We start from the raw sequence: 24,318 nt of genomic DNA, 5'->3' as shown, positions 1-24,318 counted from the left end.
CATCATTACAGTCCACGATTCCAAATCAGATTATACTGGGAGGATGATGAGTAAGAGAAAAGGAAGGAGAAACGCTGCTTTAAAGACATAAAGAGGAAGGGATGCAAGGGAGAGGGCAATCTAGAAAATGAGGTTATGAAAAATAAAGAAGTAAAAGAGAGCGAGAGAGGGCCAATAAAACACGGAGTCCAGACCTCGGGCAGCAGCGGCCAATCAGACTAATTGAAAGACTGTTTCTCTTCCTGGTCTTGACGGAGCAGCGTTTGTGTGTGTGTGTGTGTGTGTGTGTGCGTGTGTGTGTGTGTGTATGTGTGTGTGAAAGCCCTGACGCAGCAAACACTCCCTCCAGACTCATCCACTTTGCAAATGTAATTAAATCATTTTCAGAGGGAACACTGCAGCTCCCATTGTGCTCCATTAGGCCTGTATTAATACCGCAACTGCAACACACACTCTCACACACACTCACACAATGAGCGATGGGTGTCTGGGGAGAGTCGGGCATTGAGAGATATTATATATTGAGTGAGTGAGTTGTTAGTGTAAATCACAGCTCACGCTCAGTGTCCTGTGTGACCATGTACATCTGTGTGTGTGTGTGTGTGTGTGTGTGTGTGTGTGTGTGTGTGTGTGTGTGTGTGTATGTTCATTGCAATGCTGCAGTGCTGACTGGTTCATTCCAAATGAGCTGTTTGTTTCTGGTCTGATTGACGACTTAAAGTGCACAAAGAAAGAAAACAAACTTTCTCTCAGAGAGTTTAACAAATGATGGTCGATCAGTATAAAGATGCATCAGAAAGGAGATGAGCATCTGTGAGGCAAATTGCAGCAGTATTTGGAAGTGATAAAACTTTATTTCTCTCTGCTAGAAAATCTAATTTTCTCACTGTCTGAGAGCAGCAGCGTAGTTTCTCCACACTTAACTGGTCAAACACATCGGCCTTCTAATCTTCAAGAATTCCTTTTGAAAATTATGTCAAACCTGTCTAAACCATCAAACAAAATCAATTGTGGAATTCTGCTTCATTTTATTCTTATTCAAATAAATGTTTTGAATTTTCCAAGAAGTATAATTTTACATTGTTACCATTACTACAGCAGTATTCTGGGGTCATTGTAGGTCAGGAAAGCGATAAAATGTTGAAAAAAAAAGACTGAGTTTAAAGTAATGAAATTACGAGAAAATCACAGAGAAAATTATTTTTATTTTGGTGTTTTTTTTTTCTAGGAACCACATTACTTCACTTTGCAAGGCAGGATTATCACAATGCAGTTCATGAGGAGGTTCAAAAGTATGGAACACGGCTGCATGTAACTTGTGAGTTAAACTTAAGAGAATATCAACATTTTTTATTGTAAATTTACAACTTTAATTTTTAAAATTCTGAGTTGTTTTTCTTTCTAAAAATATTGCTCAACACCTCAACTCCTGATTTTTTGTTTGCTTTTATTATCTACAATGACCCTCACACACCATCACACATTACAGGCAGATAAATGTAAAGAGGCACATCAGGACTGCTGGTAAATAAAGTTTTACTGTGTGTGTGTGTGTGTGTGTGTGTGTGTGTGTGTGTGTGTGTGTGTGTGTGTGTGTGTGTGTGTGTGTGTGTGTGTGTGTGTGTGTGTGTGTGTGTGTGTGTGTGTGTGTGTGTGTGTGGTTTATTAGTTGTGCAGTGAAGCAGAAATAACAGAAATAAAAGGGAAATTGTCAACGACATCTCACAGCCTTCCTCAGAAAATGGAGTTTCCTCAGTTGTCATAATGTTACCCAAAAATGGTTCTTTGGTAACTTCACAAACTCAATATCTGAGGAAAACTGTGAGATACAATCAAATATTAGTTAAAAGCTGGTAAGTGGAGCTTCATTTCCCATTTGTTAGTACAGTTTGGGAATCCACATCTAAGAGCTTCCTGATTCATCCAAGTGAATCTGATTGAATCAATTCTCTGTGCTTGTTTTTTCAGACTTGATTCTTCTGATGTAGATCTTTGGTCTTTGCAGAGGTTTGCTGAGTAAAGCTTTCTGTAACACACTCTTATAAAATGATTCATACAGCACAGCTATTATGTGTGTCTTTGTTGTCTCCACACAATGAATCACAGATTTTTCTCACAGACTCAGACAATAGACTCGTCTCTGTGCTCGTCTTGCTGAATCACAGTGATGCATCTGATACAATTGGTAACAGAGACTTAAACATGCATTGGGATCAAAGGAGTCGCACTGGGCTGTTTTAAATCACATTTATCAGATGTATTCCAGTTTGTTCATCTAAACGATGAATCTTCCACTCACAAGAATCTGTTATGGAGTTCCACGGGGTCTTTGTTAGACTAGATCATTTTCACTTCATATATTTTCCTTTGGGGAAAAATGCTATGCCAACCCAGCTATATTGATCTACCAGGTGAAACAAATCAGTTAGTCAAACTCTAAGCATGTCTAATGTTCTGGAAGATGCATTTATCTTCTAAATACAGACAAAACTGAGGTTTTTGGCCGCAGCACCTTAGCATATCTCTAAGCATATACACCAATCAAGCATAACATTATGACTACTGACAGGTGAAGTGAATAGCACTGATTATTTCTTCATCATGGCACCTGTTAGTGGGTTGGATATATTAGGCACCAAGTGAACATTTTGTCATCAAAGGTGATGTGTTAGAAACAGGGAAAATAGGCAAGCTGGTGGTGTGGTGCTTTGTGCAACGTTCTGCTGGAAACCTTGGGTCCTGCCATCCATGTGGATGTTACTTTGACACATACCACCTACCTAAGCATTGCTGCAGACCATCTACACCCTTTCATGAAAACGGTATTCTCTGATGACTGTAGCCTCTTTCAGCAAGACAATGTGCCGTGTCACAAAGCAAAAATGGTTCAGGAATGGCTTCAGGAGCACAACAACGAGTTTGCGGTGTTGACTTGGCCTCGAAATTTCCCAGATCTCTATCCAATCAAGCATCTGTGGGACGTGCTGGACAAACAAGGGCAATCTATGGAGGCCCCACCTCGCAACTTACAGAATTTAAAGCTGCTAACATCTTGGTGCCAGATACTACAGAACGCCTTCAGGGCTCTAGTGGAGTCAATGCATCGACGGATCAGGGCTGTTTTGGCAGCAAAAGGGGGACCAACACAATATTAGGCAGGTGGTCATAATATTATGCCTGATTGGTGTAGTTACTGTGGATGGCACTACTTTGGACTCCAACATCAGGTTATGTCCTTTAATGCACACAAAAAAAGTTTCTAGTATGGCCTTTCACCTTCACTACATACTATATATAACAATCTGACTGACAGTGCTCAAAAACAATTCCACGCACACAGCTTATCCTCTAATTCCATAATTAGAAAGGTGGATTGAAGTGGCGTCCTACTAACTCAATGCTTATCACACAAACATAACTTCAACAGTTCTCCTGGCAAGCAGGGCTTTTATTACATGTCATAATCTCCCTTTCTCTCTCTGTATTTGTCATTTATGTCCAGGCAGATATCAACTTAAGGTAAAAATGTCCAAAGAGCACCATGAACAAAAATATTTATGGTCTATTTGAAGATTGCTGAGATTTTGATCCTACACTGACAACACAGAGCTTAGCATGACAAACTGAGTCCAAGAAGTCCTCTTCCTATTAAACATTAAGTATCAATCCATATTTTTCCACTAGTGATGCTGATTTGATCGAATTGATTTGTCTTCATTGCCTTCATCCATTCACAATTTGTACAACAAGCAATAAAGCCTACCCAGGATCTTACCATGACAGTGTTTTTTTCTTTGTTGGGACAGAGGATGCCCAGGAAAAGTCGGAATTAAGTGGCTCACAGAAGCGATTAGTAAAAAAAAACGAAAAACAATGAAAACATAAATTTACCAATATCCATATGTAATTTTGTAAAGTATGCATTACCACAGTGAAGGGGATATACTATATGTGTTCACTCAAACAGTCCAACATATTTATCACTATAGAGCAGTGCAATATGTCTGAAACATAATTAAGTGCAGTGGCAATAAAAAATCTAAGCTGATATGAATGTGTTCTGTCACGGAGGCTCCACTCTGTGCATTAAGAGGCAGCAGTAATAATCCTGCAGCTAAGAGCCACTGTTGCCTTGATTAGCTTCATAAAATGAGCAACAGCAGTGATTTACTGGTGACGGTAATGACTGTAGGCTTTTTAGATCTCAACACTGGGTAAAAAATGCAGCTGCAAAAATAGAAATGGCAGAAGTCACAGCAAAATTTTCTTTTTTTTTTCCACAGTTGAAAGTAAGGATGAAATCACTGAATAACTGATTAGTAGATGAGTAGAGAAATATGTCAGTCAAGACCTATTGAGGGAAAATAAACCAATCAAAGCCTTATATTTCCACCTTGGCCGACAGTGTAGTAAGTATTTTGCTGTGTATCACAAAGTGCATAAATGTGAAAAAATCCCTTTGGAATTCTGAATTCTGACTGAGTTTGAAAAAACACAGTAACCTCTGGCTTTAACTCTCCTGTCCTCATTAGCAAAGAGCATCAAACTGGCAGCATGTCTAGCTGGAGCTTTCACTTTTGGGTGGTTGAGCTGACAAAACGCAGCACGTCATACCAGCTGTAACAAGTAACGTAAATTCCACAAGTAATTTGACACTGGGCTGAAACTAAACTTCACTGTTACCACGTTCGTGTGCTGTCTGTGCTCAGTCAAAGATCATCCGTGACGGAAGAATCTCCACTCTGTGACACCATACTGTAATCTGCAATGATCCAAAGCCCAATAAATCCAAAAGAATGACACATTCACTCATTCACATTACCCATGGAACCACAGTCGTCTGTATCTAGATCATGTGTGTGTAAAAAATACATGTTCTACATTTCAACGTGTTAATCAGTTATGACAGGAGGTTCTCCAATAACCCGTTTCTACAGCAGCCTGGTGTGTGAACGCCCACATCTACACTTCAGTTACATGTGAAATAAGTTGCTTATTAACCACAACTAAGGGCAGTAGATAAACGAGATAAATATATGCAAAACTGTTTTTCAAACTCACTTTTATTTTTATTGCAAATGAGTGCATCCTGTGTAAATCGATAAATAAATATTACCATTACAGCTACTTTGCTATTCAATGTCCAATATTTTCATTGGATAAATATAATAAGTAACTTGTGGTTATAAAGTGTGCAATCAAGATATTCAGAGACTGCATCTATAAATATCTAGAAATTTACAAGATGTAACTCTGGCTGTCATCACCCTCCAGATGTTTTCCTGGTGCAACAATACACCACTCACAGCATTTCAACTATGTCTAGAATGCTCCTATAATGTCCCATTCTGTAATTGCATCAAGCAACATCAGCAACACTTTGGTTTCACTTTGTCAGACAAAACAAGACAAGAATAAGAACAAGCAACAGATTAAAAAAAAAAAAAAAAAAAAGATAGTTGCAGCCCTAAACTAAAACAGAATCAACTGTGAGGAAGAGGAAGTATGATCTGTGCTATGGAATATTTTTTACAAAAGCATGTGTCAGATTCAGTGTCATGTGTAATTCAGATTCAGACTGAAATGACGTGAATGTGTGTGGGTATATGTAGGACCAGATGACTGTCCCAGTTCGACAAACACACCATGTTATTTGTATAAATAAGGCTTGCACAGTCTTTTGTCCCTAGTTTCCATGGTAGGTAATTATTTAGCTTCTTTTGTATTTCATTCAGTAGAACCGTCCATTCACCTGTCAGCTTTGTGCATTACTATGAAACTCATTAAGTCACAGCAGAGAAGAGTAAAAAGAGGCTACAAGGACAACAATACAAGCCAAAGACTGAGAAAAATACAACAGAGTGCATGCAGAAAAAATTAAGATGGGGGAATGAAGTGACACAAGATGACAGAAAGGAAGACAGAAATGGAAAGAGAAAGATCTGATGTCACCGGAGGTTTAAATTTAAACAGGAAATTAATGTTAAGAGTCATACAAGCACACACGCACGACAGAACGTGTTATCTTAAACAAACACGAGACGCTAAAAAAAGGAAAACATGATCTCAGTTTCCAAGTAAATACTAATGCTGGTTGTTCCACAATGAAAAAGTGACATACAAAGAATGCTTTATTAAAGGTTTTATACCTGACTGCAGCATTTTCAGAGGTTACACTTGGAGAAAACATAGAATATACAAGAGAGGTTTTTTTTAAAAAAACAGAAAGAGAATGAAATACTTATTATATGCTTTTAAATACCTTATTGGCCAGGATGTAAGATGACGTTTTCTAGAAATTAGGTTTGAAATAATGGCAGCAGTCTTGCTTCTAAAGAGTAGATAATTATGCGTTCACATACCATTTCTGAGCAGAAAGACCACATAGTCTTCTAAAGAGAGCGTTGCATTATGGGTTGTCTGTACCCTTGATGTTGCTAAGCTAGTGAGTTTTTAATTTAGCTTATTTGTATCGGGACAAGCATGAAGCATAAACCAAGAAATTGCCCCTCCTGAGATGGGTCTTAAACATTGGTGGTTTAACTGCAGCTGTTAGTTTTAAAGTATGTAGAAGGATTATCTAAATGGTTCTCCTTTAGGTTCTTAAAGACGACACCTCGTTCAAATGGCTTCTTCAATTCCGAACTGAAGAAGCCTCTTGGATGAGAGTTTTAAGAACTTGAACAAGTAGTCAAGTTGCTTTTTTACCGAGACTCCTAAGATTACCATGACCTGGATGACTGGGAATCTGCATAGAATACTAGAAGGGCACTTATAAAACACAGTCCTCCACCAAGGCCAACACTCCATCGTGCAATTTTTAAGAAAATGATTTAGATCTGCACCTAAATCTAACTTGTTCCACCTCTGACAGTTAGTGACAACAGACAAATGACACTAAAAGCATACCTCGACTTTGGCAAATAGGATTAAGTCACTATAAATGTCAGTGCAGAGTTTCATTGATAAAAAGCAGTTGTGTGTTATGTGAAAGGAGCATGTTAACAGCAGTTGACAGTAACAGTCATGACAATATTTCTTCTCTCTTTTTTTTATTGCTAAACTGAAAAGTAGGCATGGACAGATTATCGGCCTGGCTGATCATCGTGGCCGATATTTGGCATTTTTCAGATTATTGGTGTCGGTATTTTTAGTCAGTAGTTATTGACAAATTAAATGTGCTACTTCAGGTCTGATGCAGCCTCCTCTCTTTGGCTGTGGTCTCAGAAATGTGTATCAAGCAGAGACTGCAAAAACTAAATATGAAATGCAAGCCGTTGCCGCAAACCAGGAAATCTGCTACTCTCACAGTGGCAACGCTAATGACTAGCAGCTAAGTTAAAAGGCAGCCACAAATTACCCTGAAACAGAGACTGGGAAACAATAATCAATAAAGCTTTACGATATGGACCTTAGTTGGCAATAAAAATGATAGAACAGTGAAAGATTAAGAAAACAGAGAAGAAGTGCAGGAGGCAAACTCAGTCATTCCCACCTAAACAGAGGACAGCGTCCTTATTTAAACTCTCCTGTTTCAATTTTACATATTCAGTTATTGTCACCCTTATTGATGAATAAGCTTATTTATTAATAACAGGTTCCCTCCAATCACATGCTGTTAAAACATTACATTTAATGTATATTGGTTCCATATATCAGTTACCGGCCTTTCTTGATTACCAATAATTGGCATTGGTATCAAAATTGAAAAACCCATATCAGTCGACCCTGGGAAAGTGATGGTTTTCGGAGCCGTTGCAGCTCTACAGACCACAAAATTTACAATATAAACAGACATAGAAACAACAAAGACAAGAAAATACACCCACAAAAACACTGAAACAACAAAAGCATCATAATACATAAAACCGCAGAGCATGGCCACATGACTGATCCTTCTTTAAATCCCACTCAGGACTTCTCCAAGACAAAAGAGCTGTTTGGCTTACTGAGGATGTACATAAGAACATCTTACAGATCAGACATCTTACAGTTGTCACTGGCCTTTCATCATGTTACTGAGCCAGAAACCCTGGGAGGAACCAGCAGTTCACTAAACATTATTTAGTTTTAGATTATTTAGGCTTTTATAGATGAACATAAAAAGCAGTGATGGTGCTGTGATTGTTCTGCCATCCTGTTCAAAATTTACATTGCTTGAAACAGTATTTGCAGCATTAAATGGTTTCTAATGAGTCTAAGTAAGTTTGCGTACCTAATATACTGTATGCCTGAGATATTTTCCCTCTGAGCTCTGCTCAGTGCATTGTCTATTAATCTTTGGATTTAAATCATTAGCCTCTGTTAGGGGCCCAGCCCTGGGAGAAAGGCAAACTTAGACTGTTTTTCTTAATCTTAAGAGTAAGACGTGAGTTTTTTAAAACAATACTGCTACAGATTGTCAGTTTAATGAGATACATGTGCGATTGTATCATTTGCATCTATCTAAACCTGATCCAAGACATTTGGAGTCTGTGTATAGTGAGTCTTTCAGAGTTCTTAAAGTTGGTCATCAAGTTTAACCGGCAGGAGTTTCTGAAAGCTCCAGTCCAACCTGAGATCCCCAAGACTACGACTAAACCGGCAGGAGGGTGAAAGAGATGGAGGCAGTGAGCGGAAACACAGGATGAAATAGGACTAAACGAACTCACATGTGCACATGTGAATATATATAATAGAGGAGTGTGTGCGCCGATGTATTTACATATGAGTGTACCAAGTGCATTCAGGTGTTGTTCTTTGTGTGTGCAGGTGGATTAGATTAGTGTTTGTACGTGTTTCAACCAGTGTCTGAGCACACAGGAAGGCCTACAGAAGCAGGTGTGTTTACAGAGCAGAAGGTGTAATGAGCTGAAGACAGCAACACCGCTCAGATTTAACATTTAACACTCTGGATGACAGACAACTGCATTTCAACATGTTTTAGTAGTGCTCAGGTACAATTTAACAAGCAGCCTTGACTAAAGAACTAACTATATCAAACTTCAATTCTATTTTAAGGCTGACCGATATGTGGTTGGTTTCACTATAAGTTTATTATTATTATTATTATTATTATGTATCCATTGGATCAAGTGTCAGATTTCTATATCGGTATCTTCAATTTTTTATTATATATAATATGAAGTCATACAGAAATTTATTAGCCTAAATAATGTCAATTTGTGTTTTTAAAAAATAGCAAGGTGCAAGGAATAGTTAAACATTCTGACATGTACATATATTTGATTTATCAAACTTGAAAACTTAGGTAAGAGCCATGTATGAATGTTACCCATGAAGCTATAGCCAGCAGCAGGTTAACTGAGCTTACCAGTAAAACTGAAAAAAAAAACTTCTTACGCTGTATTTTTAGTGCAGATTCCACTTGAAGATATAATGTGTCAGAGGTGTTGGTAAGTGTAAACATTGCATGGAGCCAAGCTCACTGTTTCCCCTGTTTCCAGTTTCTGCGCTAAGCTAACTGGCAGCGTGCTGTAGTGTATTTGTCTTGGGAAGAAATCAAATTAGTCCTAGCATAGAGGTGGATGTTGTAATGATGTTGGCATGGCCGGTCATTTTCGAGTGCTTTTGGTTTTGATTTTGGACTGTTTTGGACTGGTTTTAGACTGGTTTTGGTCTTGATTTTGACTTGTCTTAGACTGGTTTCAGACAGGTTTTGGCCTTCATTTTTGACTGGTTTCAGATTTGTTTTAGTCTTGATTTTGGACTGGTTGTAGATTAGTCGTGGACTAGTTTTGGTTTGATTTTGGACTTGATTTCAAGTGGTTTCACACCTGTTTTCACACTGGTTTGCAAAACTTTTGGACTTGTTTTGTTGTCATTTTGAACTTGTTCTGACATTGATTATAGACCAGTTTTGAACTAGCTTCATACTTCTTTTGATTTTGATTTTGGCCAGGGTTTAAACTAGTTTTGGTCTTGATTTTGTGCTGGTTTTAGAATACTTGTGGACTTTTGTCTTCATTTTTGACTGGTTTTTAGACTGGTTTTAAACAGATTTTTGAGTTAATTTTGGATTAGTATTGGTCTTGATTGTGGATTTGTTTAAAACTGGTATTGGAATTGTTTTAGATTGTTTTTTGGAATTGTTTTAAAGTCGTTTTGGTTTTGATTTTCAACTGCGTCTAAGAAAGCTTGTGAACTGAAGCACTGCAGGTAATCCTAACTGGGTGAGTTACGATACAAAACATATGATCTAACAATAAATCTGTATCTAAACTACACAATCCTGCATCAAAACATTCACAACGGATGCCTAAAAATGCCATCTATTTTATACGATAAGTGATACAGATTTTTACAAGCGCTAACAGTCAGCAAAGGTTAAAAACTGCAATGCAGCTGCAGAGAGATGAGGATGAGGCTAATGATGTACAAAGTAAAGGATGCATCTCCTGTTAATGAGGTGATTAAAGCCTCCTGTTGTCACTTGTAATCAATGCTTACAGGGTTTACACCTTTAAAAAAAAAAAACAGACATATAGACACAAAACTCCACATAATATCACCGTCTGGACGCAACTTGAGAATAGGTGATTATTATCGTACACACTGTATGTTTGGACTGTTCAACACAAAACAAACATACGTGACGTTGCCACGGACGCACACACACATGCACAAAGCTAGTTGTTAATTTGTACTGCTGGCTACAACCACAATGTTTTAATAAGATAACATCAGATGAAGTAAACCCACTGAAAGCCTGTTATCACAGCAGTAATGAATGGATTAAGGATTAGTTCCGAGAATGGACAGTAAGTGAGTTAAGGAGAAGAGTGAGTAGATTAAATTAAAGATACAGCATCTGTACAGTCCAGAAGAATACCTAAAGAAGAAGGGGGTTTTCTGATGAAACCCTCTGATTTTCACGCACAGTGATGTGCAGAAGCTTCAGGCACTAGAAGGGAAGTGAGGATGTTTTAAAAGCATTCCAAAGAAAATAGAAAAAAAAAACTAATTGAATAAATATTTGCTGTGGGCTCCCTTCTAAACAGCAATGCTCCTCAGTACACAGGTTCTTTAAATGTAATTGGCAGGTCAGCTATGTAGCTTATTTAAGAACTTTCCACAGTCCTGCAGTGGATTCAGTCTGTCTCCATATCTTCTGTCATTTCAGACATTCATTTAGATGGCCTCCGGGATTTCAGCTCCAGTTTATCTGGTTTTCCTTTTGATTTTGGAATAATGTGGTTTTAGGCTGATTTTGGCCTTGTTTTCTGTCTTCCTTTTGGAAAGGCTTTGGTCGTGATTTGGGACTGGTTTAAAATTTGTTCTAGTCATGACTTTTGACCGGCCTCAGACTGGTTTTGGACTGATTTCATATTGGTTTTGGTCTAGACTTTGGACTGGTTTCAGTCTTGCTGAAGTCCATGTTTTTGATTGTTATTGGTCTTAATTTTGGACTAGGTTTAGACTGATTGTGGCATTGCTGTTTTAGATACGCTTTGCTCTTGATTTTGGAAGAGCTTTACACTGGTTTTGGTATTTGGAATGTTTTTAGATTGTTTCTTTCTTGATTTTGCAATAGTTTTAGACTGGTTTTGGACTTGATTTTGTTCTTGATTTCAGACTAGATTTGGTTTTAATTTTGAATTGGTTTAAGACTGTTTAATGGGTGAATTTGGACTGGTTTTAGGCAGATTTTGGAATGGTCGTAGACTAGTTTTCGACTAATTAGGACTGCTTTTTGACTAGTATTGGTCTTTATTTTGGACTGGTTGCTCTGGAATGGCTTTAGACTGGTTTCGGTCTTAATTATAATAATTATTATCATATTATAAGCAGGTTTAAGCAAGTTTGGTCTGGCTTTTGAAATGGTTATAGGTTGTTTTGGACTTGTTTTAAAGTGGTTTTAGACTAGTTTCAGTCTTGATTTTGGACAGGTTTTATACCAGTTGTGGACAAGTTTTGGTCTTGATTCTGAGCTGGCTGTTGGAGAACATTTTTTTCGTTTTTAAGTGGATTCAGTGTGTTTCAGTCTCCCAGAATGACTCCGTGATGTTAAGATCAGGACTATGTGGGGTACAAACCATCTACTGCAGGACAGTGGTTCTTCTGGTGGATGAAGTAGCTCTTTATCAGTCTGGTTGAAAGTTTGGGCACACTTTTTACACAGTACTACATGTTGTGAAATTTATAGATTTTTATATTATGTATCAGATGAAGTGTAGACTTAATGGAGATATCTGTGGTTTGAGGTTAAAAATCCAGCTTTGTGTCTTGAGGTTTGATTCTAAGATCTTAGCCTAAAGTTCAAACTGTTCCGTATTAAACAGGTAGCAGGTGTTACAGAGCATTTGTATTCAGCAAATCTCCCTCACATAAATAAAGGATTCCAAGAATTTATTGCCATGAATCATATCAATGCATTAGTTTTATGCCAGCAATCATTTTACTTTGTGTACAGCCTCCAGGCATCTTCATGAAAAAAAAAAAAGATCAGTGCATTTCGGGGGGAGAGAGAGAGAGAGAGAGAGAGAGAGAGAGAGAGAGAGAGAGAGAGATTGTGTCAGGGCAGAATGTAATGTAATACTCTGCAGTACTCTGCATGGAGTATTTGAGCCAATGAAAGCCTGGATCAATGAAACAATAAAACACAGGTTGACACTGAACCAGCTCTTACTCCATTTATCTTTCAGACTTCCTTCTTTTCCTTTGGCATTCCAGCTCATTCCGATCATTTCATATATCTAACGGCTGCTGTATATTGCAGCATCACCTCTCTTTCAGCTGATCGCCAGTCATTCTTTAATTTTTTGTTTAATGTCTCATCAGTCATAGTAAGAGCTGAATTGAGTCATGTACCAAATCAAAATATTAGACATTGATAATAGGTTTTATTTCAGAATGAAACAACGTACATTGTGACAGATTTTTTAATACACTTCATACTAATAAGATTTTTTTTACCTTTAATATCTCTAGGTGGTGCTTTAACCACAAGGAAGCCAAGTTGGGCTATACAGAAGAAACTACATTTCAAATGTAGGGGTGTCAAAAACTGGTAATTATTAACATTTCTAATGTTGCAGTGACTGACAAAATATATCCACGATGTCAAATAATTTTGTGTGCAACTGGTCTTTAATTGTACTTCATTTTCTATGTGTATAATATGACTGATCTGGTGTATAATTATTTAATGTAATGTGCTTTGTGCACATGAGTGATTATTGTTGGCAGATTTGGTATCAGATCTGCTGTTTTCAACTGAAGCTCCACCTTTCTAGAATATTAATTTCATTCACAGTTTTATTGTCTCTGTTGCACATTAATGCTAAATATTCACTCTGTCGATCAGCACACAACTTTATGATGCAGGTTTCTTCTTTATGTCTGTCATAAAAACAAGATTTCCAAACAGGCTGGATGTACATTCCCGTAGCAATTTTTCCCACGCAATGACAAATTAGTTGTAAAGCGATATTATAATGAAGCCAATAACAGTGCTAAATCTCTCACTAAATGGTGAGCTTTTTATTTTTCTATGTAATATTTGGCTGTTTAGGTTTTAACAGCCTAATAGGGTTTTTCCTCTCTGCCCTTCTAAAGCTCTCCAGGGTTCTGGCAGACAAATCTAATCTGACTCTGACTGAAACAAGTTTACTTTCTTTATGCAGTAAAAATGAACAACCTATGGATCACAGACACATGGGGGAATTACAAAATTCTCCCTGATCTGTCAGCTGAGTAAATACCAGTCTTATTACAATGAGTTAGGGACACTGATATCATTGAACCTATTTTTAAAATTACTGAACTACAACTCTACTAAAATTATAGTAAATACAACAATATTTCATCCATTTTATTTACAGATATATCCTGGTCCCAGTACAGTGACCTCCAGGGTGGAAAAGTGGGAAATAACTAGATTGTTTCACTGACAAAACACAAATTTAAAATGATTATAAAACAACCATAATCATGCTTTGTCAAATCAACTGTCCAAAAACATATTCAGTTTATAATGTCAGTTTTTTTCAACTGCTCCACGACTGAAATGACTAATCGACTGTCAAAATAATTCTGGATTAATTTTCTGATGATGATTAATTGACTATTAAGCTGGTAAAGGCCGGACTATCTATACTATCTATATCTATAGATATTATCTATAGATCCCTTTATTCATCATTTGAACCCGAGACTGACAGACAGGCAGAAAAGTGGACTCGTCAGCAGTTCATCAGAGCAGACTTCATGTTAAACCTTAGGCTGCAGAAACTCATGAATACTACCACCCAAGCAGATGGAGAGAAAAGAGAAAGAGGCGACACGATTAAGAAGCACGATATTCTCGTAAGAAACACAGAGGCGGTCTACCTTGAAATTCTAGATTTTATGAACTTGGTCTCTGCAGCTCAATAAAGGAACTGCTCATCTTGTCTCCATCTTGTTTGTGTCTCTCTCTCCTCATCTCACACACCAGTTAACTTTAGCACACCTTATCGCTATGTCCTTACTCATTATTCTTGGATGACGACACCATCCATCCACTTTGGTTGGTAATTGAAAGAGAAGGAGCAGAAATACCACTCTATCCATACGCTTCAGATTTTTTAACCTCTGGAAAAGTTTCTTTTAAAGAGCCAAAGCTGAATACGAGATCACATGCATGAAGCCACATTCAGACTAGACATATTTCTGCAGAGGATGTGGGGAGATTTCAATGTTATCAGTGCTGGTGTTTAATTCTAGTCCTGCCTGGTGAACAAATGTGGGTAATTTCACGCCCCCAGTCCAGAAATATTTGCTGTAGCTATGACTTACTGTTTTTACGTGAAATCACTGGTGCTTGTGCAGTTTAAATACCAACTACAGTCCTGTCTCCGTGTTTTAAACCTGATCATTGATTTTCACTTTTCCAGAAGAGCTGCTTTGCTTTCAACTGTATGTATTAGTTCAGCGTGCATTTTAAATTGCATCTGAAAATGGCAGAAGTCAGAATTAACTGTGCTACTCTCCAAACATGTTAACACCAGTATGCAGGCATGTAAGTGAAGCAATGTGACGACCAAACAATTCAAAACTTTCAGAAGAGTGAATCCCTGCAGAAGTTCATCAAATAAACAGCTGTAGTGTCTCAGTCTCAGCCACAGCTTGTGCTTCCTTTCCAGTGTTTACTCTACATTTCTTTGTGCAGATACATTAAATTTGAACTCGTGCAGCCTCTTTCATTTCTATGGATCATTAATACAAAATGAGCTAGACACATTTGCTTTTTGTCTCCTGGTGTTTTATAGCGACATTCACCAACAAGCCCAAGTCCATTTTAAAATCTTAAATTTAACAAAGTTCACACAAACTGATTCAAAAAATAAATAATTTTTTTATTTTAGAAACACGTGAAAAGAGGCAGAGCTGATCTTACCTGACAGTGAAGTCATATGAGCAGGACGCCAACACCGTCTTACTGAACGGAGAGAACTGCAGGAGGAATAAAAGCAATTCACAATGAGGAAAATGATAACTCATATTTTGTTGAATGTTTCCAAATTTCAAGTAATTTTATCAGTGTTGCAAAATCTAAATCAAAGAGAAATAGATAACATCACATTAACCCTTAATCTGAAGCTGTCAATCCCAAGAAAATCTGCTTTCTCTGACAGTTCAATACATGTATTGATCCTCTAATATAAATACAGATTCTTCTCCTGTCTTTTTGTGTTTTGATTGCATTTTTTGTACTTTTAGGTTTGACTATATGTGTGTGTTTGTGTACAATTTAATAACTTGAATCAGGGAAAAAAAACACAAGTATAAGAACCCCTCAATGTTTGTTTGCCTCCTTCAGTTTTAACAACAACAAAGATTCATGTACGTAGCTATTATGAGGTAAATATGCTAAACTTATATTTAATAATGATAAAAATGTATAAATGTCTGTCTCTAATATCTAAGAATAACTACCCATGTGTGGTTTTATAAAAGGGTAAACAAAACAGTACAGAGAAATATTTGTAACTGACAGGACACAGCTGTCATCCTTCACAAAGCAGAAGACCTGCAGTTCTGTTTACAGTTTGTTCTGTTAAACAGAAAAATGACATTTCTTTGAGATCCTCAGGGACCTGCTGAATAATACATTTTCATCTGTCTGAGCTTTTTTGATGTTGTACTAAAGTCCCCTGTTGAGCTGGAGCTTGTCCCTCTTCTTCTAAAAAAGCCGTGAATGCTTAAAAAAAAACGTGACTTTTTCCCCATCAAAGTAAAAAATGGCTTCAGGCAGGTCGAGCAGAGTTTCCAGCTTTTTTCTGCTCAGCAGTTACACAACTGTGCAGAGGCAGAGATCCTGAAAGAGTCCACAGAGAGACATTTCACTGACTGTCGGCTAAGCACTCTCAAATTAATTTATTCGCTCATTTGTTCCCCCTCTCTGCTTCTGACAGTTTCACCTTTCTTATCAGGAGTCTCTTCCTCATTTAGCACCTTTCTCTCGACTGCAGCTTTTTTTCTGTCCTTCATTTCAATTCATAGCTGCGTCATTGCCAAAGTCATTTGTTGCTGAAGTAAAAACAACAAATATAACAACTCAGAAGATGTGAATATGCAGCACAAACTTATCAAGATGCACAGCTGCATTTTCTGATAAACACTGGAACAGTAGCTTCAACACAGATTTTAGTTTCTGTGCATTTCCTCGAAGTTGTGAACCCCTCTTTTGTATCTGTTTCTGTTCTAAAAATGTTTAAAGTATCATGATTCGATAAACATAGAAAGATGTTTTTTTAATTTGCTCTGCAGAATGACTTTATCATTGATCATTAGCCTGATTAATATTGGATATTTGAGGCTAGAGCTATGGTTTTAAACGGCTCAAATTCAGTTTTGTCTCCTTGAATGTGATATACAGCTATTTTTTGTGAATGTAAAAAGTCTGCAGAGTCACACAGCCCAAAGTCCACACCAAAAAGAGTCATGCTCTCCCACAGAAAACTCTGCTCATTAGCAATCTGAAATGCCTCGTCGTAATTCCACACTTTTATTTAGTTACTTCTCTTCCTTACTATGTAAGAGATATGCATAATGTCATCCTAGCAGCTACTTTAGCACAAACTCAAAGACTAAACAGGTTCCTCGCAGTCCACCATTGTTTCCTAATTGGAGATGCTTCTGGTAATTCTGCATTCCTATACTCATAGATCTGCGATACTTAACCAGTTATCTCGCTTTCATCGGACCAGATTATCAATCAGGCCAGATTGGGCTTTTCACCAAGGCACTGTACGTTACACCACACCTCCAGTGTTTAACGCTGCTCTACTGTAAATTTAAAGTCTACCAGCCATGTCTGATAACCCAGGCGAGATCAGTTATCAGGGTCTCCTGCGACGCTATCATTGACAGAGATGCTAGGTAGTGAGAGAATGTACAAAAATATTCTTCACATCTCATAAACTTAGGTTTCCTTTACTTGTACTGCCTGGTCACATCTTTTTTATAGCTTTTTTTTTATCATTCGTGTTGGCTAAGATAAAATTATCAGCACCAACTTAAAAACTGACATCAGCAACATTATTCCTCATCAGTCTAACAATCTTTAAATTTAGTTTATTCAAATTATCTAAGCCAATTTGGCGAGGATATTCTAATTTGGAGGTGAAAAGTAGATCAGAACCATTCACTGTGCAGGAAAATTACATAACTACAGTAAGCACAGAAGGTCAAAGTCATTTGTTTGACAGATTTACAAGCTTTGCTGTGAGATCAAAGTTAACCAGTCATGTAGATAAAGGACTGATTAAGGAAATACTGTACAATAAAGTAGATAGTTTACGCTGCTGTATCACTTTGATATACTGAAAATTCAAGATTTTTAATATCCACAAACACTTTCACCCAGTTTTGTTTAAAAACACAATGAGCTGTGCCTTTCAAATTCATGACAGCTGGACAGAGAGTTTCAGCTCGTCCCTGTTTATCAGTTTTTTTAATCTCTTTTCTGTCAGGCTGCTGGTCACCTCATTTCTGCTTTTTCCAGTCAATCAATACAAGCTGACAGATTTGCAAACGCTGACAAACAGTTCTTGAGTGAGTCCTCTCGATCGATTGGTGACACCTGTCCTGAAAAACTGTGTCTGAGCTGCTGGATAGTTTAGTTTCTATTTGCAGTTGTGTGTTTTTGCGTAGCTGTGTCCTCATGTTTTGGGCACATGAATCATTTTCTTTGGGGAACACCTGTCTTTTGGGGACAAGTCTCCAAAATGTAACTTAATGAATTTTATGCTGAGGGTCAGTTGAGCCAAGTTGTAGATGAGGTTATGTTTAGTCTCTAGGAAATATAACATCCTGTGAACGTGTGGATGTCTTTGTGTGTGTAAATCTGTGTGCATTCATGACGTCTGTATGTGTGTGAAGTGACGCGTATGGTGACTAATCTGAGTAAAAGGGTTGTGTTTGGGGACTCCTCTGCAGCTGTGTGTTCTCAGCGTCAGTGTGTGTGTGTGTTCCTATTAGGTCCATTTAAGTGGGTGTTTTGATGCTGTCAGGCCTCACACTGCATCTCTGTCAACACACACGCACACACAAAGAAACACACCCAGCAGAGAAACACGCACTGGCTCTTAGTGCTGAGAACACGTTGTTACAAGACATATGACAAAGCATCTGGTAGGGAACAGAAACCAAGCTGTGTGTACTTGGACCTTTCTGTCTGGTTCAGACTTGGGTCAGACTTACAAAGGGCAGTTTAAAGGTTCAGACTTGGTTTCAGGTTAGAATCAGGTTTATGTTTGGTTGCAGAGTAAAGTAAGGTGTTCTGTCACTGAGGGTCCTCACAAAGACAGAGGTTTAGATATGCGTACCTTGACTCTGCGGATGGCATAGGCGTGTCCAAGCATTTGATTGACAGGCTGTCTGATGTTCCTCAGGTCCCACACACATACTGTGCAGTCTACGGAGCCTGTGACCACAATATTCTGAAGACAGACAACAATTCACCATTATAGACTTACAACTGTTAAAGTAAATGCAGTTATATGTTCACAATTGCTTATGAAAATGTGTCTAATATTCAATAAAGGTGCTGAAACTCATTTAAAATAAAGACATTTCTCTAAATCCAGAAATAATGTATCGAACAGAGTTTGTGAAATATATTTTTATTTAAGAAAACACTGCTTAATTGCATTTTAAACCATATGACTCATGGTAAAAAGTTTTTTACTCCAAATCATCGCCAAATTCCTGCAGTTTTATCAAGAATTAATCAAATCCAACCAAACTCCAGCATCATTTTTAAATGTTTGTTTTTTTAAACAATATTAGGTATAAAATGTTTTTTAGAGCCCAACCAGCAACAGATTTTTGGGGCTGATACTGATACCATTTTATACGGAGTAAAAATTTCAATATCAATATATTCTCATATTCTTTACAGATATTTTATTATATTCTTTCCTTATAGTCTTTATTTTATACATTACTGTTCAAAAGTTTGGGGTCACCCAGGAAATTTCATGTCTTCCATGAAAACTCACACTTTTATTCATGTGCTAACATAACTGCACAAGGGTTTTCTAATCATCAATGAGCCTTTCAACACCATTAGCTAACACAATGTAGCATTAGAACACAGGAGTGATGGTTGCTGGAAATGTTCCTCTGTACCTCTATGGAGATATATAGACTCCAATCTCCATGCAACCCTAATGAGGATTAAACGGTGTACAGGAAATGGATGGATCTTTTTCTGCATTACGTTCTATTAAAAAAATAAATTTATCATGTCAGATAAAGTTAAAAAACTAAATAAATAAAGCTGAAAATTCTGCTAACTAGACTGTAGCTTAAATTAAAATAAGGCAACATAAATGCAATTTAAACATGAGTATTCTTGCCGAAATAAATTTTCAACTGACATGAAATTGCCTAAACAAATTTTCAGTTATGTGCTCCTCCTATACATTTATTAATGCTTAAACTGCTCTTGGTTCCAACATAAACTTGATTTGTTGAGGGTAAAAACAAAATAAAGGCAGCTGAAGTTTGGCAGGTACCTGGTCATATTTGCACCAATCACAGCTGAGGATTTCAGCCTTGTGTGCTGGGATGGCCAATCGGCACACTGCGCTCTTCACATCCCAAACTCTGAGTGTCCCGTCACCTGAGAGCAGAAGCAGCAGAGGTTTATCCAGCATGCTCAGCACATCTACATCTTATACTGGTGGCCTGTGAGCAGCTGCATTGAACTGCTCACTGGCACTTTAACTGCTAAATAAGACTTGATTAATAGAGCATCAAACTGCAGAGGTGTTCTTCCACTATCAGATTCCGTTCAGCTTGACCACATTTTGGATTGGATCCTACTTAGATTTTAAAAATGAGGAAAAAAATTCAACACTTTAAGTGCCTGACAGGAGATAAAGAGTGTGTGACTGATGGATAAAATATATTGTGTGGATTTCACATAATACTGCATATTATGTTTCACATATATGGGGAAAAAGTCTTCAGTGATGAGGAACATCTTCTCCTTGAATTAATGGGGTCTCGGGAAAACATTTCCGAACAGGAGGACTATTAAAGTGTCCTATTCTCAAGATAGATGTCTGAAATGCAGGGTGGTGGGTGATGGGGGTCACCTCATAGTCAAGGTTATCTTATGCACAAGCAACTGCTTTAATATTTGGTAAATCTTGGTCTCAAATCTAATATACACCTGACTTCCACAACTCAAGTGTTGCTTCTGACATCCCAACTGTGCAGCTATGATGTGAAATGAACTGCTGCAGACAGACATGAAGAGTCAGACAGGCAGAAGAAGACAGCAAGAGAGAAGATATACAGAGAAACATAAGTGGAGGAAGGTGGAGAAAGAAACAGAGGTTAATTGAGGGGAGTACAGCTGCTAGTGTTGTGAGCTCAAGTTTTGTTTCAGTGTGATTGTGTCAGTAGAACGTAGCCTCTTGTGAACCATGGTACTCATTTCAGGGACCACTTTATTATGTTATCAACCCAACAGTGTGCCCATTATAAGAACTTGAGGACATTTGTGGAACATGAGGATAATTTGGCTCTCCTCACCCTCAAAGCGATGTTATTGGATTCAGAATTGTTTCAGGGTTCAGGTTAGGAATTTAGCGGCATGGACTGGAGATGTATTATGCCAGTCCTCACAAAGCTGGAAGTAGAAATGCGTGTGTGTTTCTGGGCAGAGGTTGAGGGTCTGCCAACAGACTGCGACAATCATCAAGCAGAACCTTTACACTCCTCCCTCTTCCTCCTCCTCTTCAGTCATTTCACAGCCAGCAGGTTCTCAGAGGTTTATTCAAACTCTGCAGTTTCTGCACTGAAGGCCTCACTATGCTTTAAACTGAAGGCGCAAAACCTGCCAGCAGACGGCTCATTTTCATCCACCTGTTTTCGTGCAAATTTGCAATTTGAGTAGTAAAAAAACAGAGTTAAAAATAAGCAACAACCGCCACAGCTTGAGGCTAAAGTCGGTGTATGTCAAAGTACAACACCACCAACTGAGGCAAAAAAAAAAAAAATAAGTAACTCGCAGTACTCCAACAGACTCCCTTTCAAAAATTATTTTCAATGAGTCATTTTTCAAAAGTGGTATAAAGAGCAAGCAGTGATTTTTCTCCTGACGTACAGTTCTACTGAGTTTATGGTTCAGAAGATAACACAAAGAAGACCCTCACTGGATGCTGTCATGGAGTATTTCTGTAAGTCTGATGCATCTAAATTAGAGCTGGACTCCAGAGCTGAAAAAATCTAGCGTGATTAAATGTGTCATTTCAATCAATACTGATAATTATTGATAGTGTTTAATGAATTATTAAATAAGACTAGGAGAAAACTGTATATTTTAATTTAACCACTGTACTTTGAATTTAGGAGAGCGAATGGAGGCAAAGGGGCTCCATTATGAAGGTATGAAAGTCTGTTAATGAGTCAGAGAGGGAACACACTTGAAGTTTGTTCATGCAGCCTGACCGGATCTTTGCTATGTGCTTTCATGGTGGTTTAATTTAATACAGTAAAACTAAAAAACATTTTAAGAAACAATTTTCTTGCTATCAATGAAAGGTCTATCTTCAATACATAGTGCTATTGTTTTATCACCAAGGCCTAATCCAATGCAGCTAAAGTTTCTCCTTGCGTGGACTCATCTGTTTCCAGGAAGCTGGTGTGTCGTTGGTCAGATGCAGCAGAGCATATTTCCTTACACTCCTTGTTTCGAAGGTCTAGGCTCCAAACGAAGTAGACATTACTGATGATACAATGTAACACTAGGTTCCACAGCAAACCAATAGGTGGCCTCGCACCTAGCTACACGCAATTTTTGTATTTCTCTTTATATCATCCATCTATATATGGCAGAACCACCAAAAACTCAAAAATCGTAAAAGGGAAATTTCGCAATGAGTCAAGGGGGAAAAGTTGATGCATTCATAGAAGTAAAATACAACAAAGCATATGTGAAGTGTGTGATTTAAATGTCCAATGAAGCTGCCAGACAAAACCATGACTAAAACATTTTTAAAACCTAAAAAATTCTGGTCTAAAAAAGGAATTATTGGAATAAAATTCAGCCTCCAGTATGTGACAGTGTTTTTATACCATTAAGTATTTGTGTCTTAGTATTTAATTTATGCATAGATTAATATTAGAAATCCCTCTCAAGAAATCCTAGTGAAGAGCAGCACAAAATAAATTTCGACCAATAGGGGAACCAAACTTTGGTTAGACATTTTCAACACAATATCATGACCTTCATGTTGGCTTCTATGAAAGCACCAATATAATATTGAACCAATCAAGCTTGACTTCTTCATTAAGAAAAGGTTTATCTCTGTGCTGCATTTTGGTTTTACCCACATGTGCCTGCAACTGGATCGTATTGCTTTCCACCAGGGAGCAGAAGTTACAGTGAAAACATTTTGTTTTGGCAAAGCTCGGGGCTTTATTGGAACTTTTTAATGATGTTTACGTGACCCAAAGAACAAGGAATGGGGATAAAAGTTGGGGCCACCATCTGAGAGCTATAAACTAAATAAATTTACTTAATAGGATTAGGCGACTGGCTTTTCAGAAACAACGCCACCTAAAGTCCCTTGGAGGCGAACGGGAGAGCCAGACAGGCCGGGAAATATCTGAATCTGAACTTGTTGTCCACAGAATTTGAATAATGAGCTCCTGACTGTGGGAAGAGATTAAAGAGTACAGCGAGGGAGCTTCTTCCTGGCTTCACCTCATGTTTGCTGACCAGCAATTTAATCCTCTCCTCCCATCAACATGCTTCCTCTCCTCCCACTCGCCATTTCCTCCTCATCCTCTTCGCTCCCTGCACTTCCTTTTAATCCCAACGATGGATGAAAACCTCCCTCTTAGCATCAGTCTCTTCCAGATCACATCCTCCCACTCTTTATCGATTCCTTTAGAACTGTTTTAACCCTTCACGCCGTTTTTCCCTCACTGTCAACCCTCCTCTTCCTCTCTGGTCCCATTCAGACACTCTCAGCTATGTGTGGAAACTCCTCTGGCTTCGCGAACTAGGAAACATGCCAGCTAAACTGAGTGTGTGTGTGTTTGATAGTGTATGAGCGGGGGTGTGTGTGTCGCCATTTACAGCAGCAAAACACTTTAACATTGTGTTATTTGCAGCAACAGCAGCAAAGAGCATCTGGCTCTGCATGTAAATGTACGAGGACAAGTGTATGTGTGTGTGTGTGTGTGTGTGTGTGTGTGTGTGTGTAGGTGTGTGTGTAGGGGTGTGTGTGTGTGTGTGTGTGTAGGTGTGTGTGTGTGTGTGTGTGTAGGTGTGTGTGTATGTGTGTGTGTGTGTGTAGGTGTGTGTGTGTTTGCTCTGCAGTGCATTAGCTTCTGACTTGTGTAAAAGGGTCTCGCTCTATTACACTTGCTGTATCTCTGCTGTATCAGCAGGTTCAGCAAACACACAACTCTTCCACATCCAGCCACTTTTAAGCTCCTTACTGATAAGTTACAACTTTTAGATTGTGCTGTTGTTCAACACACACACACACACACACACACACCTGATGCCAGTGAAAAAAATCCTGACATGTCAAGAAGATTACAGTTTTTTAAAAACATGATTTCAGTCGTTTTGTGATTTTTGATTTGTTTGTTGCTAACTATGCTAATCCTTGTAGTAGCTGTTTGATGCTAAGGTGCTGTTATCACACTGCTAGACTGCAAAAATTAATCTCAACAAAGATGGAATGGCTACACGAAACGCTACACAACATCACCTGTGCAAACACAAGTGCAAAAACAGCATCAGATGTATCACCTTGGGGAAGACGCTCTGGTCAATACAATATTATAAGTACCTGGTAA

At 38.0% G+C, this 24,318-nt stretch overlaps 1 protein-coding gene across 1 annotated transcript in view; it reads right to left on the bottom strand.

Moving 5' to 3' along the window:
- pex7 (peroxisomal biogenesis factor 7) overlaps positions 1–24,318 on the bottom strand; it is a 76,918-nt gene that overhangs the window by 24,464 nt on the left and 28,136 nt on the right. Inside the window, exons 7-9 of the mRNA XM_035950635.2 lie at positions 20,007–20,113; positions 18,813–18,926; positions 15,380–15,435 (exon numbers count right to left, since the gene is read on the bottom strand). Coding sequence (XP_035806528.2) covers positions 15,380–15,435; positions 18,813–18,926; positions 20,007–20,113 — 277 coding nt within the window. The remainder of the gene's footprint in view (positions 1–15,379; positions 15,436–18,812; positions 18,927–20,006; positions 20,114–24,318) is intronic.

This window comes from Amphiprion ocellaris, chromosome 12 (genome assembly GCF_022539595.1).
Source record: "Amphiprion ocellaris isolate individual 3 ecotype Okinawa chromosome 12, ASM2253959v1, whole genome shotgun sequence".
In the NCBI taxonomy this organism is placed as follows: Eukaryota; Metazoa; Chordata; class Actinopteri; family Pomacentridae; genus Amphiprion; species Amphiprion ocellaris.
This window is presented reverse-complemented; position numbering and strand designations above follow the sequence as displayed.